The 19,623-nt window shown below is 39.4% G+C and overlaps 1 protein-coding gene across 1 annotated transcript in view; it reads left to right on the top strand.

Annotated features, from left to right (window-relative positions):
* The window catches only part of LOC122815102 (protection of telomeres protein 1-like), a 1,603,082-nt gene that overhangs the window by 1,361,252 nt on the left and 222,207 nt on the right, over nucleotides 1-19,623 (top strand). Inside the window, exons 13-14 of the mRNA XM_044087343.1 lie at nucleotides 9,851-10,007; nucleotides 11,236-11,441. Of these exons, the coding sequence (XP_043943278.1) occupies nucleotides 9,851-10,007; nucleotides 11,236-11,441 (363 nt within the window). The remainder of the gene's footprint in view (nucleotides 1-9,850; nucleotides 10,008-11,235; nucleotides 11,442-19,623) is intronic.

Here is a 19,623-nt window from a genome sequence, read left to right as displayed (position 1 = left end):
TGACAGAATGTGAGAGGAAACAACGGCATCCAGCAAAGAGATGGATGGAGTGTGTGAGAAAAGGCCTGCGATAGCTGAGCATGATTGTAGAAGAAGGTAGAGCCTGCGTCACTTGAGCATGATTGTAGAAGAAGGTAGGTCTTGCGACACTTGAGCATGATTGTAGAAGAAGGTAGGGCCTGCGACACTTGAGCATGATTGCAGAAGAAGGTAGGGCCTGCGACACTTGAGCATGATTGTAGAAGAAGGTGGGCCTGCGACATTTGAGCATGATTGTAGAAGAAGGTAGGGCCTGCGACACATGAGCATGATTATAGAAGAAGGTGGGGCCTGCGACACTTGAGCATGATTGTAGAAGAAGGTAGGAAGCTGGTACTGAATTGAGGCAGGTGATGACAGTTGACATGACACCATGACCAAATGTAGAAGAAATGGGGAAATGGTTTTGATGATGAACATTTTAAGCTGGTACTGAATTGAGGCAGGTGGTGACAGTTGACATGAGACCATGACCAAATGTAGAAGAAATGGGGAAATGGTTTTGATGATGAACATTTTAGAAGTGTAGCATGTGGGTTTCATGTTTATGTGATAAGTTTATTTTAAAAAGCATATAAAATATTACAGTAATGCATTGTATCATCAGACATGGAGGTTCACATTCTTGTCTGCACTACATACTGCCTGTGATAACCTGAGAAGAAATTATTCAGATGAACTCTACTCTTCAGACAATCTAACCTATGTCAGGAAAACACTCTAGAGGGCAGGCTGAGCAGAAGGGCAATAACTGTGTATCACAGTTATCCAGTCTTTTTCATGCACTTCCTCTCTGCTCTAGACTTCCTCACAGCTAGGTCTGGGTGGTTAGCACGTTTTATTTCATGTGGTGTAAGAGGCTTCTGTTATGCATGCATTTCCTGTGGGACTTCTAGTCCTAAAGCTGCTGATAAAGTGAAGAGAGTAAAATAAATCATATTTCTCATAACTTCTTTTGAATTGTGATTTACCTTTTCTAATATTTTAGTGGGCCTGTCTGCATATCTTAGTTTCAGTAGATTATTAGCACACCAAGAAGCAACATTTTGAGTTGAGTCATCTCTCAACCTGATAGCTAAAGGATCACCTTGTCCATAGTTGGCATCTATTTTTAAAGAAGCTAAAAAGACCTGCCATTAGGAGACAGTACCTCTCAGAATGGACCAGATTGTTCTGTTAGTGTACAAGGGAAGCAGTCACTCCAGCCTCTGGTTCGGTACCACTGTCTCCCACTAACTTTTTACCTTAGATAATGCAGGTTTGGTCATTTCCTCTATTAAAACGCATTTGTCTGCCATTTCTGCCTGTATACCTCCATCTGTAGGTTCTCATCTTGGTGTAAAACCGTTCTTGAGCTTCATTTCAGGCTGCCAGGATGTTCTTTAGTCCTTGCTTGGGACTTAACATGTAACTGGAAAAGTAACTCTGCTTCCTTTTGGACCTATTAGTTCATCAAAACTCAGATATCTTTAATGAGATAGGCTGTTCTTGGTTGCAGCCATTTTATTCAGAAGGATTTATAAACAGCAGGCTTTACTGTGTAAGAAGCCTTACCCATTGCCTTCAATACCAGTCCCCCTTCTGTACTTAAAGTTGTGTCTGAAATGTATTCCATAAACATGACAGCAGTTGTCACGTTTATGGAACAAATTTTGTTTTTGTTATTCACTTTGTCTTTTCGTTTGGGTCAGCCGGGTTGTTTATGGTAGTGGGAATCACCGGATTATGGTTAATGCGGTTTAAATGTCTTAGACATTTGAAAGCCTATATATGGTTACTGGGTCTGAAATTTCTTTGACCCAATCTCTTCAGTTGTCAGTTTTGTTTTGTAAACAAGAGAAAAAGGGAAAAAAAATATTTTTATGTTGTAGTTGTAATTGTCCTCTGGTTATATATTAGAAAAAAAATAAACATTCTTACCAACTGTTTTTGTCAATTCTAAATTGTAGAGAGATCCTTTCTAAGTGTTGGCTATCTTAGTTATTTTTTGGTTATGAAAAATGGAACAAAACCTTGACTTGGGTAGGTTTGAGCCCATTCAACCATGTCAGCAGCTGTAACTGCAGACTTCTTATGACCTCTTTCAACAGCTTTGTCTTCCATTTTATTTGTGACACTGCAAATCGACCATCCCTTCAGACATTTGTCAGACACCACATATAGGATGTCTAGAAACAGAGCAAGATTTGTTTAGCTGTCCTCACAGAAACTTGTTGTCCATCTACCCCTTTTTGGGATTGTGTTAGTTTTCTTCAGCAAGAAAAATCACGTCAGGAACAAAAAGTTTATTCTGCAAAGCTTTTGGGTTAACACCCCTCTTCAGTGCATTATAAAATGAATACATCCATTTTAAATAAGAGCATCAATTAATCACATGTCAGCCATCTAACCTATCAAACCCATATACCACCCCCCTTTTTTCATATATACAAGTTCATGTAAAATTTAAAGTCACAGAATTGTTCAAAAGTCACAGAGTTATTAAAACACTTATTAAACATAATACAGTCAATAAATATAACTAGGTTAATAAATATAGCTAAGTTAAAAAATATAACTATAACTAATAACATTTCATTCTTATTTTATTTCTTTTTGCTTTTTTACTAAAATAGGTTTTATACTTGCCATATTATTAATACCTGGTTTACTGTCAGCTCTCAACCTGACTATCCATTCATATTCTCTTGTTTCTAAAAAATTATTTAAATCACCACCCCTCATACTCATAACTACTCTAGCCATCACTCTGAATTTAAAATAATACCCTGGATCATTATCTGTTATGTGTTTACTTAGTGCATTCATATTTATACTTCTCCTAATATCTGATTTATGTTCCACTATTCGTTCCATTAGTTTCCTGGTAGTCTTTCCCACATAAAATGAGGGGCAGGCTACACAGTTAGCTAGGTATATAACTTGTGTTGTGTTGCAGTTTGCATAACAGAAGGACTTGTATTCCTTTTTTGTTACAGGGTGCACAAACTTATTCTCCCCCTCATAGATGTTATCACAGCAGCTACAATTAAAGCACTTAAAAGTACCTGTTTTATTTAATACATTATTTTCTTTAATATGTTTAAAATCTTTATAACATAACTTTAACTTCAGACTTTCAGAATTTCTATAAGCAAATAGGGGTCTTTCTCCTACTATTTCCCTTAATTCTGGCATTGCCATCAATATTGTCCAATTTTTATGTATTTATACGCTTTACTTCTACAGTTTTCAAGTTATAAGTTGTAACATATCTAATTACATCATTTTATGTACTTCCTTTCATATCTCTGTTGTATTTCTCAATTTATTCCCAAAAAATGGGGTGTATTCACTCATTCTCCCATTAGTGACTTTGTTATATACCTCTACCATCTCAGACTTTATATCCATTACTACTAAATTCATCCATCATCTCTTTAATTTGTTTTTCAAGGTTTTCGTGATTTGTGTTTAACAAACTCGTTCTAATCATTTGTGCTTTCCATATACCTCTAAAGATAATGGGGGGGGGGATATGCATGCTGTCTCTATTCACATATCTACTGACATGAACCTCTTTCTTATATATACTTGTTTCAATATGTGTTCCTATTTTACTTAACTCAGTATCCAGAAAGACTATCTTGTCTTCTGAAGGGGTCTATATTGAATCAGCGAACGCTTAAAAAATTGAAAGCTGATTCATCGACCCTAGTTAACCGAAAGCTGACAAACCCGAACACTCAGAACAGCAATTGTTTTCCCAGGGAAATAAATCGCTGTTCCACAAAAAAAAAAAAAAACTTAAAACAGTATTTAATGTGGGGGGCTTTGTCCCCTACTTAAATATACCAACTCCGAGATTGCACCACAGTAGAGGAAACAGCAACTGAAACTGTCCCTGATTCACTGTTCTGGGTGTTCGGGATTGTCAGCTTTTGGTTAAATAGGGTAGATGAATCAGCGTTCGCTGATTCAATATAGACCCTTCTGAAGCTGACATTTTGAATTTCAAGAAACTTGTTGTATTTAAATATTTCATATAATCATTCAGTTGTTGTAAAATTCCATCCCAAATTAAAAAACAATCTACAAATCTCTGGTAGAAACATATTTTCTTATTCATAGCATTACTATCACTTAAGACATAGCTTTTCTCCCATTCAAATAGCACAAGGTTGGCATAGGTATTTGCCACTGGTGTACCCATAGCCACCCCTGCTAGTTGTAAATAGATTTCATTGTCAAAAATAAAGCTGTTCTTAGTCTTAGTCAGAACTAGTTCTAGTAATACACAGATATTCTCAATTTGTCTAGCTGGTACTTTTACTTCTACATTCAAAAAATTCCTTATAGAATCTATCCCATAGTCATTGGGTATTACCGTGAAAAGCGATGCTGTGTCTAAGGTTACAAATAAATATTCTTTCCTTTCTCGTTTGGAATACCATTCACTAGAAAATCATTTGTGTCCTTTAAAATGGTGGAACATTTAGTCAGGAAAATGCTTAAATATTTTTGTAAATATTTTGAGATGGGCTCAGTCACCCATCCACCTCCTGAGACTATAGGCCTCGGGGGGGATTTTCTATGGATTTATGCAGCTTAGAGATGCCATAAATTTGTGGTATTCTAGGACAAGAAACAGTAAAATAGTTAAACTGCTCTGTTGTTATGTCTCCAGATATTTGAAGGTCATAAATAGCCATATTTATCTCTGAAATATTTTTTTTTAATATCAAGAAGTGTTATTTTCTTAAATGTTTCCTCATTTTGTAATAAGATTTTAAAGTTCAAAATGTATTTGTCCCTGTCCATTATTACTATGGCTCCATCTTTATCTGCTTGTTTAACTACTATACTTCTTTCATTCATAAGGTGTTGCAATGCTTCATATTCTTCATATGTTAAATTATATTTTTTCTTGCCTTTTGATGCAGAATATAACTCCCTAAGCTCATCTTCCACCTTATTTACAAAAACTGTCACAATTGGGCAACTGATAGGTGAAAAAGTATTACTACTTCTACACATTGTTAATTCAGTATTCTTATTACATTTAAAAATCAACTTTAAATTCACATTTCTTGCAAATAACTTTAAATCTTTCAATGCTTTCACAATATTATCAGTGGCATTAGGTATAAATTTCATTCCTTTGTTTAGAAGCTGTATATGTGCTTCTGTCATGTTTCTAGCTGATAAATTAACAGTACCTTGTTTTATAGCAATCAGCGATGTGCTTTGTTCTAAAATACAGGGCTGCTGTTCTTTCTCTTTGCCCCATTCACTATCTCGTGCTGCTGCCTCTGCAAGGAACGCCCCCCACGACCGGGCATTTAATTGTACATCCACCTTCTCTGGTAGCTTTAAATGGAAAGGAGAGAGGGAAGAAAACTGCATTTGGCTCGTTTTACCCATTTATTGAGCTGCATTGATGTCTTTTGATGTTACTTGTGGCTTTATCACCTCTACTCCAATTGCTTCCTCATTCACAGCAGTTATTTCGGTGGTGGGCATTACCATAAAGTGAATACAAACCTCCTGATTGGACGGTATGTCTTGTGACATCATTTCTTGTTTGTTTCTATTGGTATTAGGTTGCTGTCATTTAGATGGACCCGGTAACTCAAATTTATCCAGTTCATCCATTCTTTTTTTAGATTTAAATCAGCTATTTTTGTTATTTAATTTCTCGGCCACACAAAAATATGGCCAGATTTAAAGTCATTAATGTCTCTCATTAATTTTTGTCTTTTTTTTTTATCCTCTAGTTTTACATCAACTAGATGCAATCGATCTAATGCATTCTGATATAGAGACATTGAGCTGTTAAAATATGGCATGTTCAACAATTCATTTTCCATCTTTACAATGTTTTCTTCCAGTTCCTTTTCCACAGGTACAAAATAGGTATTCATTAACTGCATATATTCAGCACTTAACTTTAGATTTAACTGTTGCCACTGTCTCAAGAGGTCTGGATAGGTGTTTGCATATGAGGGCATTTTTAGAATTCTAAGCCCTCGAGGAACTACACCCAGCTCCAAATAAGCTTGAAAGCTTAACCGCTGCCACTGGAGCTGTTTTAAAAGTTTGCACCTTCTTTTCCAAAACGTCCAAAGATTTTTCAAAAGCTTGTACCAACTGGTCAGTGGTTCCCAGCGGTAAAGGTGCATTTAAAGTAATGTTTAAAAGTGGATTACCTTCTCTTGATAGTAAACCTCTCATTGTTGTGTTTCTTCCACAAATTTCTTCCATTAGCTGGCTGATACTTCACTCTTTTACTCTTTTGACGTTCACAGTATTTGACCAAAGGTATAACTATGAGCTGCAAAATTGGTCAACGCTGTAGTTCAGTCTCTTCACCAAGAAAAACCACGTCAGGAACAAAAACAAGTTTTAATAATTATCATTGAATTGCTGCATTTTTAAGATAGAACATTGCACAATTGTGTAATTTTACAGTAATAGTTTTGGTCTGTATAACAGAATCCTTGCTGTGATTCAAACTCCTCCCTCCTTGTCTCTCTAGTATTAGATTTTGCTGAAAAATGTTTTTTTTTCTGTATTGTTATCTTTGCACTAGATATAGGCATTACTCTGGTCTGTTTTTTTTCTATTTTATTTATTTATTTGTATCTGTTACACATTCTTAACCCCTGCTGTGTTAGTGTGTTTAACCTGCTCTGTTATGTGGAGTTGCATTGTTTTAATAAAACTCTGCTGCATGTATTTACCTTAGTGGGTCTTTGTGTTTTAGTTTAGGTTTTTCAAGGGTCAATTTCTTCTTCCTGGAGAGTATTTTACTTGCATATTAGTTTGCTACTTCTGTGCTCTCAGAAAGGATCAGAGTACACTGCACCCAGATCTAGTGTGTTTTCTTTTATTGCTGAGCTCCCTCTAATGGCCACAGGGTAGGACTGCATCCAAGTGTTCTTTGAGACATCCAAATGCTGAAGAATGTCAGACCTTATTCCCCTTTGTCTTATTTCCCATTCACATAATGAGTTCCTGCAGCAAAGATTGTGTCATTTAAATATCTACTGTTATAGACAGTTGTAATTTTGTAGTGTAACTTATCTCCCTTGACAGCTCACTGATAAATGGTCGATCAGTTATCAAACTCTGAAAAAAATTAAATACGTTTTGTCCACCTGTTTTTCCTCTGTGTGTTTCCAGTGTATTCTGTATTTCTGCCACTGTTTTTTATTGTGCGTATTCTACCAGGAAGCCATGATCTCCAATGTGGGGGGGGGGGGATGTTCATTCGATATCTCCCCATGTTTCCTCAGTGCAGGTCGCTTTCTGTATTTCTGTTGTGGCCTATTTTTAGCAGTCTGTCTAGCTATAGCTCATGACCCAACATAGTAGGATACAGTGGATATAAAAAGTGCACACACCCCTGTTAGTGTCAGGTTTTGTGATATAAACAAATGAGAGCACAGTAACTTATTTCAAAACTTTTCCCACCTTTAATGTAACCTATAACCTGTACAATTCAATTGAAAAACAAATCTGTTAGGAAGAAAAATATAAAAACTAAAAAACGTACAATAAGCTGCATAATTGTGCACACCATTAAATTAATACTTTGTTGAAGCACCTTTTGAATTAATTACAGCATTCAGTCTTAGGTACACACCTGCCATCAATTAAAGAGACTCAGATTAACCCCAAATAAAGTTAACCGCCCTAGTAGACTTTTCCTGACATTTACTCAGTTGCCTGCTACAGCAAAACTCATGGTTCGCAGAGAACTTACAAAGCATCATAGGTTCATAGGTAAGTACTAGGCTGTCTGCCCGAGAGCATCTGTAAGCCTAGCCAGAATGTGTTGGCTTTCACAGCCCCCCTTAGATTACTTCCCTGTGCCTCGGTCCAGCAGAGCCATTAGTTCCTGGTGCCTCTGTCCAGCAGAGCCACTGCAGTGATCCCCGGGATAAATTTTCTGTTTCCCATCCGGTCATCAAGGTTTCTCTTGAGTATTAATGAGGGCTCTGCCTAATGTAGATTGGAATCCTGTTCCAAAGCATGGGGAGTCTCTGGGACAGGAATCTATCCCTCCAGCACGTCTTGTTTATCATTGTGGTGAGGTTTAGATCCCTAGAGCATGTGGCTCTTGGGGATTTATTTTTTTTTTTAGGTGGAGCATGTCCATCAATTCTGGGTTGGACATGGCCTTGTATGTCAGGCAGAGATCACCTCTGAGTAAGCAGTATGCAATCGAGTACAGCTGGAGTTTCTTCAGTCGGGCTGCATACGGCATATATTTGAGGCCAGTAATCTTCTTGGTGAGGTACTTCTGTGGTCTTTCCAGCTGTTGCAGGTGTCTTGTAAGGTACATCCCAAATGGGGCGTTGTACTCTATGATGGGTCTGATGAGTGATGAGTAGAGGAGCACAATAACCTCTTTTGTTCTAGATGCAAACCCTTTTGTGATTAGGTGGGCCACATAGAAGGATTTTCTAACCACCTTGGCAATATGGTTATCAAAGGAGAGATTAGGGATCTCATTGTTGAAAGGCATCAGCCAGGAGAAGGGTACAAAAAAATTTTCCATGGCATTGGATATACCATGGAACACAGTGAATACAGTCATCAAAAAGTGGAGAAAATATGGAACAAAAGTAACGTTGCAAACAACTGGAAGTCCCTCCAAAATTGATGAAAAGACAAGACAAAAACTGGTCAGGGAGGCTGCCAAGAGACCTACAGCAACACTGAAGGAGCTGCAGGAATTTCTGGCAGGTACTGGTTGTGTACTACATGTGACAACAATCTCCTGTATTCTCCATATGTCTGGACTATGGGGTAGGGTTGCAAGACGGAAGCCTTTTCTTACACAGAAAAACATCCAGGCCCGGCTAAAATTTATGAAACAATACTTCAAGTCTCCCAAAAGCATGTGGGAAAATGTGTTATGGTCTGATGAGATCAAGGTTGAACTTTTTGGCCACAATTCCAAAAGGTACATTTAGTGCAAAAACAACAGTTCGCATCACCAAAAGAACGCCATCCCCACGGTGAAGCATGGTGGTGGCAGTAGTATGTTTTAGGGTTGCTTTTCTTCAGCTGGAACTGGGGTAACTTTAGTCAAGGTGGAGGGAATTATGAACAGTTCCAAGTACCAGTCACTTTTGGCCCGAAACCTTCAGGTGTCTGCTAGAAAACTGGAGATGAAGAGGAATTTCACCTTTCAACACAAGAATCCAAGCATACACCCAAATCAACAAAAGAATGGCTTTACCAGAAGAAAAGATTTGGAGTGCCCCCCAGACCTATATCCAATAGAAAATCTGTGAGGTGACCTGCAGAGGGCTGTGCACAAAAGATGCCCTCGCAATCTGACAGATTTGGAGCACTTTTGCAAGGAAGAGTGGGCAAATATTGCCAAGTCAAGATGTGCCATGCTGATAGACTCCTACCCAAGAAGACTGAATGCTGTAATTAAATCAAAAGGTGCTTCAACAAACTGTTAGTTTAAGGGTGTGCATAGTTACGCAACCAGCTTATTATATGTTTTTTATTTTTTATATTTTTTCCCCTAACAGATTTGTTTGTTTTTCAATTGAATTATACAGGTTGTAGATCACATTAAAGTTGGGAAAAGTTTTGGAATGATTTATTGTGGTCTCATTTTTTTATATCACAAAAACCTGGCATTTAACAGGGGTGTGTGTACACTGTACACTTTTTATATCCACTGTATATAATCTGATTAAAGAGAAAATGCTGTGAACGTTGTACAATGTGTTTTCTGTGATCAAGATTCGGTGGATAGTTTCGGCAGTTGCCTCTGTTTACCAATCTTAATTCTTATTTGCAGTAGTTACGTCTCATCACCATCTGAACAGTGTGCCACTCAGCACCGTTGTGAAAGAGAAGGCCCCTCAAAAGTACCGTATCAGAGCCAAAATGAAATCCTACGAGCCACAAAAGCTATATCAGTCAATTAAGCTGTATTGCCCTAGATGTCATGCCCTGTAAGTACTATATTTTGTGTTTAACATGCTGTAAGATTTTTATAGGAAATGTAAGAACTGTGAATTACAGAACATTTTATTATGAAACCAAATCAAATTGTAGTTCTGAAGTGTCACACCGAAGGCACTACTAATCACTGATACTTTTGTTGTAACTGAAAAAACGCACAATGCTGCCATCCATATTCTCTGAATTTCATTGATGATGTTGGTTATGATAATCAATCTTTACCTTTCATTGCACCATCAGAATACATTTAATTTGTGGTTGTATGAAATATTACATTTTTTAACTTATTTTACGTTTTTATTTTTACTTACCAGTCTGACTTCTGAGATTAGTTGTAGAAGCAGTACTGTGGCAAAGTTGGGAATTATACAAATGTTTTGTACAGTAAAATAGTATTTTCAGACATTTCCTTTGTGACAGGAGGGATAAATTTTCATTAGCTGTTTATTCTTTGTATGCTGTGGTCAGATTAATAACTATATACTTTTCATGTGTAAAAGTGGCATTTCTTCTGTTCTTTATAATTTCTGTGTTAGTACAGTATACACACTTACTGCAACATCCCCCCTCAGTAACATTTAAATACGAATAACCCTACTGAAGTCTGAAAACCTCTGAGGCATGACCTTGTTTATGAAAGATATTCTAGAAATGTACCTTTAGTGCTGATGTTACTACCATTTCCGGCTGTCTTCTAAAGTCACTTGTTTGTGTTTTAAAACGATCTTGAAAACTTTTTATAGTGCAGTAACTGAGTCGTGTTTCCTGTTTAGATAGCCCTTGGTTAAAAAATTAAAACTTTGAAATTGTATGCTATCAGTGAATCATAGTTATTTATTTATGTATTTTTTAAATGTCTGTGTAAAGCATGTGCTACCATCTCACATGACACCTGGCGTTAAGTGGGCCATAGAAGTTATAATGCAGAGTACTGCTTGACACGACAAAAGATAAAACCTAATTTATATTTTAATCAGGAAAATGTTTTGAGGAGATTAAAGCAAAGGAATTTGTGCATATTTGTAAATCACTCATCTGTATAAAAAAAAAAATAAAAAGGCTAGAGTTTTTACCTGCAGTATAGTTCCACACAGGAATCAAATTTTTTTGCTGTCATTTAATCATTTTTTTATATTTTAAATTAAGTTACTTTATATCATTTTACTATATTTCTAAATCGGGTAAACAGTAATTACATTTTTTATAAATTAATTATAGGCAGGACATTCCTAGTGATGAAGATCTTGAGACTGCATTAAAGAAGTCTATGGATGGGCGTCACAGTACAGACTTCCATAATTCTTCTTGGTACTGGACTGCATCTTGGAACACAGAACAACCAGACCACCGAGAAATAGTAATCCATTTTGTAAAAAGGGAAGAAATACAGGAAAATTCAGGAAAAACATTAATTCTGATAGAGAGTAAGTAAACAAAATGATATCAGCAGAAGAGTACTGCAGGCATATTTTTACAGTATTACGTTGTTTAGCTTTTCATGATTTCTGTGTAAAATAGTGTTCAGTGAAATTATTCAGGAAAGCCTTTCAGATTTATATATTGAATGAAAAAAAGGTTTGCTGCATTTGCTTGTTATACAGTTGATGAAATTTTTTTTTATTTATTTATATGGGTTTTGAAGCAACCAAACCTTGAACAGGTCAGCAGTAGCAGAAATAGTTCCAGATGTGGAAAATTATACAGCATTTAGAAGCCTGTAATAACAAAATATCCTTTAGAGAAGGTTCTGTAGGAGGCATAACTAGTTGAACTAGTGTATATCGTACATTGCTGCCCACTTCAAAACTTCTTTCCCAGGAGCGTACAAGGGTCCTTCCTTCTCAACCGGCCATGTGGAACACACAGAAAAAAAAGCAGTTCCTCACATTTTCTATAGCATTGTAAAAGTTGATGGTGCTGACAAATTATTTGTCATATGGGGGAAGCTCATATCCATGATGCAGGCAACCTTTATTTGAGTTATCAGGCCATAGTTCCCAATCTGTTAAAAGGTCAGTGTGCAACACAGACCACAGCAGTGTGTGACATTCATATTGTAGAACACCATATTTTTACACTGCATGAAAAGCTTTCCAGTTCAGTGCACACAGATGTGACAAGGCTGGAATGCTATTATACAAAAGAGTTATTTGATAGAAGAATTATTTTCTGCCAGGAAATCCCACCTACTTAACACCGATATGATTATTATAAAGTTTGCTGCTAGTTTGCTAGTTTTATTGAAATGCTTAACATTTTTATTTGTAGCCTAAAAGTAAATCTCCCTTAAATGTCAAACTATGTTAACTAAATTGCAACAAGATAATTTATCGAAGCTGCAGGTCTTCAGAAACTGAATAATTTGGATTTATCTAGCCTTTTTTTATTTTGCACTTTCTTACATCAGGATGAGTTTATAAGACATAACACCTCCTCCTCCCTCTTTTGTGAATGCATAACCATTCATAGACTCAACTGCAGCATGCATTTTCTACATGGAAGAAAGCTTCCCTTTACATACCTGAAAATCATTTATATATTTATTCTGAACATAGCAGTTTACATAATTTAATCTATTTTAGAGACTGCAGTACCTTAGGCAGCATAATTATTTCAATGGAAACTGCAGAAATTTGTATCCAAGCATTCCAATTCAACATTCCAAAATCAAAGCATCAGGTACTCCAGGAAAAAACAGTCAGAATAAAAATAATTGAACATAAGTAGTAGCAGTAATATTTATTTATGAAGCAGAAGAAAGAATGTTGCTATCCATGCAGAGAGAGAGAACATCCACATTATTTAAACGTGTTCTTGAAGATTACAAAAGATGCATAATTGAAGTACACATTATTTATCTAAAAATAAAGACCACCCTGGCACATATACCAATTAAAAAGGACAGTCTGATATTTAAAAGTCATAGGTTCATAGATAGGTTCATAGATTAGTACTAAGCTTAATGCCCTTGTGAGCCATTTTAAGCCTAGCCAATTATCCCTTGTTAGACTCAAACCTTGCACCTTGTGTTTGTAAGGCAAACACCTTAACCATTAGGCCACGCTCCCAACCCTGTCTGAATATGTGTGTCAGAAAAGTATTGAAAGAAGCAGACCGTTGGTCACACGTTTTTTAAAAAGTACAACATATGCTGTTATAAACTGCAGTGTGATGCCACAGAACTTCTCATATTTTATTTATTATTTATTTGTTGACATTTTATTACTGGGAAAGTCCGACTAGGTAGAAGCCCATTTTCAGCAGAGGCCCAGGGAGAAAAGCTCCAAATTATTACAAAAGACTTTAAGAACAGTAAATCTGATGTCATTTTCATTTGTTCCTCAATGAATGAGTTTGGATCTGATCCTCAGATCCGACTTGTCCACTTTTCTCTAGATTGTAGGATCCAACTTTCAAACTCCTCCTTTACCCATAATGCCCCTGACCACTGCATTACCTCAAATCTCGTTTGCCCCCTATGATTCGGTCAGGATTGCGTTCTCTCAAGCTCATTTTGGTGTTGGGTTAAAAACTTTATAAATTATTCCCCTTTAATCTCTTTTTTTTCTATTTTATAACCTTTTCATAGCCTTTTTACCATTTCTTGTTTGGTATGCTTTGTTACTGATGCTAGTAACAGTGTTCTTTCTCCTTTACCTAGCTGTGAGGTATTTAGTAGTACCATTATTGGTATAACCTCTTTTGTTCTTCTCTAAATTTAAAAAAAAAAAATCTATATCTTGTCTGGCTTTTGCTACATGGCCTTCTCAAACAGTATGGCTGAAAAGTCGACTGGCTTTAAACAGTGCACTTCTTGTGAGCATAAGGTACCCAAATCTGATGTCTATTTAGGCCCTTCATCCCTGGACACCTCTTTTACTATTTGTGCTGGCTTAAATGGTTGAGCCATTAGTGATAGAAAGAACAAACTGGTATGTAAGGGCCTTATTTCTGCTTCTCCTCCTTCTTCTGGTGTGTCTACATCAGGGTCTGAAAGCTCCTCTCATTAATCAAAGGAGCCCAGGGAGCACAGAAGACGCTCTCCTGCAGATCTCCCAATCTGCTTTGGCTTCAGAACCGCCAATCAAAATTTCTAAATGCTCAGATCCAAAGCTCTCAGATCCAGTGCCTGCAGCTTCAAAATCTCCTCAGCTCTGAAGCCCATGATTCTCCCCGGAGCCGCTGGCCTCAAGACTGAAGTCTCCTTTACTTCAGAAGACTCCAAAGAGGTCTTCTAGACCTTCTTCCACTTCCTCTTCTAACAGGTCTTTCTGCAGTCTTTCCAAATCAGAGGTAGATAGGATGATGAGAAAATTTCTCAGAACACAGATTCAGATGTGGATCTTACCGGCTCCATCTTCCACTGGATCCATGAGCCTCAAACCTCCCTCTCATACAGTCGTTACTCCTTTTCTGATCTGACCTTCTGTTTAGAAGCTCTTGGATCCGAGATCTCCAAGAGTTTAACAATTGGATCAGAAGATGTCTCTTATCTTTAACTCAGACCCCCTTCCCCGATCTGTTCTGCTCTGATTCCCCTGGAGCAGGATGTGTCTCAGACAAAGCTTCTACATCAGATCCGAAGAGATGACTTCAACTCCGAAGATTTGGGAGGCCTTGCTTCCCTTAGGGGCCTCAGTGCTGGATAGCTTAGATGAAGGCGAAGAGTCCCCTATATCTCCACCTGAAGATGTCTACTTTGGAGACATTTTAGAAATACTATGCCAGAAAGGTAGTTGGTCATCCCAAACCCCTTCCAAGGAGGAATCGGTGTTCATTGAAGCCTTCGAGTGTAGCCCATATACATCTTGGGTTACCCCCAGCAGGTGAGATTATAGATCTTGTATCCCACCAGGCATGGAAGGAACCGAACACCATAGAGCCAGTCCCTAGATGTCTGGGTAAGATTTTGAATGCTCTTGCAGACAAGCAATATTGGACTAAAGGGATCCTTGTGGACACCATGGTTGTTGTGGCAACCACCAAGAAGGAGCTAGCCGAGCATAGCTCCACTGTTTATCCCCCTAGTAGAGAGTCTATGGCATTAGACAGGTATGGGAAACAGGTTTATGCCTCAATGACCTTTTCTTAATGTTGTTTTACTATCTGGCACACTTTGCTAGGTTACAGAGAGACTTAGTTAAGGAACTCTTTAACTCTATCCCTGGGTCTATGTCAGCAGAGAAACAAAAGTCTCTTTCCTCAAGACTGACCACTCTACAATCAATATCAAATGCATCCATGAGGCTAATTTCACACACAGCTCATGTTTACTTAAGGGTTGCTGGTTTAGGCATAGCGATTAGGAGACATGCCTGGATGTGGTTGTGCAGTTTTGCGGAGCCCTTTAAACAATCATTCATCAGTGGTCCTTTTGATGGATTTTCTTTGTTTGTGCCCGCTGTTAGAGACACTTTCCCACAGTGACCAAGTTGAAAAGACCTTGTCTGCTTTGAGAATCTGTTTTTCTACCCTGCAGAGACTTTTTCTAGGAACCAACGTGGTGGAAAAAAGATGTGGCTCTGGAAATCTCAGACCTTTTCAAGAATCACATGGAGATTTTTCTCCCAGAGACAGAGGGGGGAATAATTGTAATGGAAGATGCCGTTCAGATGGCAGAGGGGCTCCGCAAAACTAAGGATGTTATGTAGTCCTATCTCACCTCACATTCTTACCCGTGGGTTCAGAGCCGAATATTGGCTCCGACTCGGCCGGCCAATTTTACTAGCTCGAAGTCTTTCATTGGCTGGGCTAAGCAGGTATCCCATTGTGCACTGCTCCATATCCCCAGATCTCGTTTGCAGCTCGTGTAGCTAGGACGTGGTCTCGCTTGGCTGTGGCTAAGTACCCTCTTTTTCTTGTCTTAAGAAAAGTTTTGTTTCATATCAAAAGCTATTTTCATAGCTATTTGTCTAAGATTGTCGAAGTTCAGGTTGTTATCGTGTGATTGTTGTGTGGTATCCCACTGACTGTTCCTCGGGCTAGGCCATTTCAGTTAGAGGGCCTAGTTCTCCTCATATTGCCTTCTGTGTGAGTACGGTCTAGACCATTTAAGTTAGAGGTTTGGGCTATTCCCTTTCCTTGTGGATTTCAGTCCCTTGTCGAGAGTTTATTTGTTTTAGTGTGTGTTTGGTCACTGTTTAGTGTTGGTCACTGTTTAGCATTCGTTCCCGCGTTTTGTAGTGTGAGTGCCTGTGTGTTCTCCTCAGACTGGGATTTTGCCTTTTGGCATAGCAGTGAAGATGTCTAAAGATCCCAAGGAGCACAAACCTTCGGGTTTCAAAAAGTGCTCTAAATGTTGGGTACAAAATGTCCATTACCTACGGGCATTCCATTTGTGACTATTGCCTGGGAGCCACCCATCTGCAGGAATCCTGCAGTTTTTGTCATGCGTTCAGCCGTAGAGTTCTTCAAGAGAGAAAGAATAAGCTAATCTTAAAGGGTCTCTTGAAACCCTCTTTTGAAGAGGCTATGGATTCATCTTCCAGTAGAAAATCAAAATCTGGCAAGTTAAAAAAGAGATCTCCAGCTCCATCAGCTTCATCGGAGCCTCCAGAGAAAATCTCAAAAACTGCATCGACCTCCTCGGCTCCACTGTCCTCTGGGCCGCAGGAAGTGTTGGTATTGACGGAACCGGCGTCGCCTCCAATTTTATTGGAACCTCTTAGGAGCCGATTGCCCAGTCTCAGACCAGTTTCTCCTGAGAGGAGATCCCATTCTCCCTCCCTGTCTTCCAAATCCTCCAGGACCCTTTCGGATGTGGATGTTGATAGGGTGGTTCAGAAGCTTCTCCAGTCACCGGTTTTGGCAAAATTGATTTCGGCTCCGGCCCAGTCGGCTCCGTAGCCTGTCCCAACCCCATCTTCGATCATTCCTCCTCCGAGCGCATCTCTGTCTTCGGAGCTGGAGTGTTCTGCACCATGTGATGTTTCTAGGCCAGCTCCGATGCCCCCTTTGGCTCCATTGGCACCGGCATCGGCTCTGTCCTCGGGGTTCAGGACTCGGAATTCTTTGGTCGGGTCCAAGGGGGACTTTTCGGGGCTTATTTCGGTCCCGAGCCTCCCTCTCGGTGCCTCGGCTCGGGGAACTCCGACCCCCGTCATGGCATTGGAGGCTGGTCGCTCCTCGGATTCGGGGGGACCGGCCTTCAAGGCTATGCAGACCGCGCTAGCCAGATTGTCAGCTACATCAGGCGGGTCAGTCACTCTGTCCCCCATCACTCCGCTGAGAGCTTCTGATCACCACCCATCCATGGACAGCAGAGTACCAGGGCCTAGGGATACCCCCATGAGTGGTCCCCAAATTTCTGAGGGTCCCTCAGAGTTCATGCCTGAGGAGCCCCCCCGAAAGAAAACGTGCAAGAGGAAGCACATAGACTCCCAGGATGAGTCTCTCACCTCTGATACTGACCACGAGGAATCGGAGGGGTCCCCCAAGTCATCCTCTGATGATGTTTCCTTCTCCGATATCCTGGAGATACTGAAACAGAGAGGTGACTGACCGTCCAAAGCCTCTTGCAAGGAGGAGTCAATATTCCTTAAGGGTTTTGGTCCTCAGCCCTCTGCCTCCTGGGTGTCTCCACCCTTCGACGAACTCCTTGATCTGATTTGTCGAAGAGTGTGGGAAAACCCTGATTCTGTGGAGCCCATGCCCCGGCATCCCAACAAGATGTTCTTCATCTCACATTGCTGCAGTCCTTACAGAATTTTGGCTCCTTTACAAAATGGAAGACAAGGGCTAGGTCTATGAGAACTGTTAAAGATTTTTGCAAGTGTTTTCTCTAAGTTAGCAGGGAACTGGCCTGCAGGGAGGGATGGGCTTATCCTTCTTCTGATTCTGCAGTCTGGGGGGATCTAGGGCGTGGTGGGAGCAGAGCTAGAGGGTAGACTCAGCCTAGAACATGGATTCACCCTGCACAATCTACAGTGAGGGGCAGGGGTCACAGTCCTTCATAAGTCAGCCCAATGCTAAACATTTCAGCTGCCCTTCATTTTTCCTGTCTGCAGCTCCTTTCCCTGGAGTTGGTTTGGCACTCTTGGCACAAAACTGGCTTTTAGTCACCCACCCAGGACAAATGTTGGTTGGATATTATAGGGCTACAAGTTTTTTTTTATTTCATTTGCCTCCTTTTTTCAAAAGGCATGCAGGCGTTCCTCTCAGCAAAGGGTAGAGGCTCACAAACAGATTGCTTTACTTATCTTCATGTTCCCTGTGCAGGCCAGTTGCAGGAGGTACCTGCGTTTTGTATAGGACTTTACAGGCATCTCTGGCTGCTCAGGGTGTTCACAAGGTTTCTATCTACAGTATTCATTACTTCTTATGGTTAAGCCTTCATATGTTTTATCCCTTATTATTTCCTTATATTTATTTTCTTTTGGGCCTGATTTGATCGATACTTCATCATCATCTTTCATCAAGTCATGGCGTATATGGCAGTGCCTATGTATATTCTGTAGACAAAACTGGTAACAAAACAAAACCCTCTAGTACCCTCAGTGTTCTCTCAGTTGTTGGGTGTGTGTGAGGATTCCCTAGCTTCCCTTTGAGCTTTTGACCAGGACAAACCAAAGAACCTTACTCTTTCAATTGTTTTCACGGTCCAGGCTGACTGCAAGGACAGTCCTTCAAGCCTTGGGGTTCATGGGCATCTTTCTTTCTGTTGCTCTTCCCAATGCCAAACTGTATGAGAGGAGCTACAATATATATCTCAAATGTATGGGACACAACACTGCCAAGATCTGGACACTGTCATCCAAAAAATCCTTTGCATCAAAAGGAATTTTTGTGGTGGGCTCAGGAATGTCACCTAAGACAGATGCCTCGGACAAGGCTTGGCACACCACACCTCAATGGAAAATGGGTTCAAGACCGTGGCCTGCCAGACTTCAACATTTACATATCAACTTGAAGGAGATGTTAGCAGTCCAAATTGCATTGATGGCTTTCAAGGATACATTTCACCCAGGGCAAGTGTTGATTCAAACAGACAACACAACAAGGGTCAGCTCTACAACAAGTTTTGAATGTTGGGAGGGAGGAAGAGGCTAAATTACAGGAAAGTTTGCTGATAAATGGAGAGATTTTTAATTTGGGTCTTTCTCCTCTATAAAGTTCATTATGCAGCCATTTCTGCTCACCATTCCTGCTGACCTATGACTAGAGATTCCTTTGGCAACAAGACTACAGTAGGCTCTTAAGAAGCCCCCCCGTAGAGCTCCCCCCTCCTGGGATCTCAATTTTGTGTGCCTGGGATCTCAATTTTGTGTTTTCAAACCTGCCTGTTCGTGTCTTGGGCCTGTTTTGTCTTGGAAGACTGCTTTTTTTTGCTTGGAGCGTCTGCTAGAAGAAGGGTTGAATTACAGGCTCTTATTGCAGTAGTTCCATATTATGGCAGTTTCATCCTACTTAATCCTACTTACTAATCCTCAAATTGTGCCTTAGTGCCAATCAGAATTCATACCTTCATTTTTTTACTTTTATGCAGATCCCAAAATAAAGGGGGAAAAAATTTTGCACTTTGGATATTCACAGGCAGTTGCGTTATTATTTGAGAGCAGGACTAAAGGGTTCAGACAGTCTTCAGCAGTTGTTTGTTTCTTGCTTTGC

The sequence above is a fragment of the Protopterus annectens genome, chromosome 11.part0 (genome assembly GCF_019279795.1).
Source record: "Protopterus annectens isolate FY-2018-M chromosome 11.part0, PAN1.0, whole genome shotgun sequence".
In the NCBI taxonomy this organism is placed as follows: domain Eukaryota; kingdom Metazoa; phylum Chordata; order Ceratodontiformes; family Protopteridae; genus Protopterus; species Protopterus annectens.
Note: the sequence above shows the minus strand (reverse complement) of the source record. Positions and strands in the feature narration are given on the sequence as shown.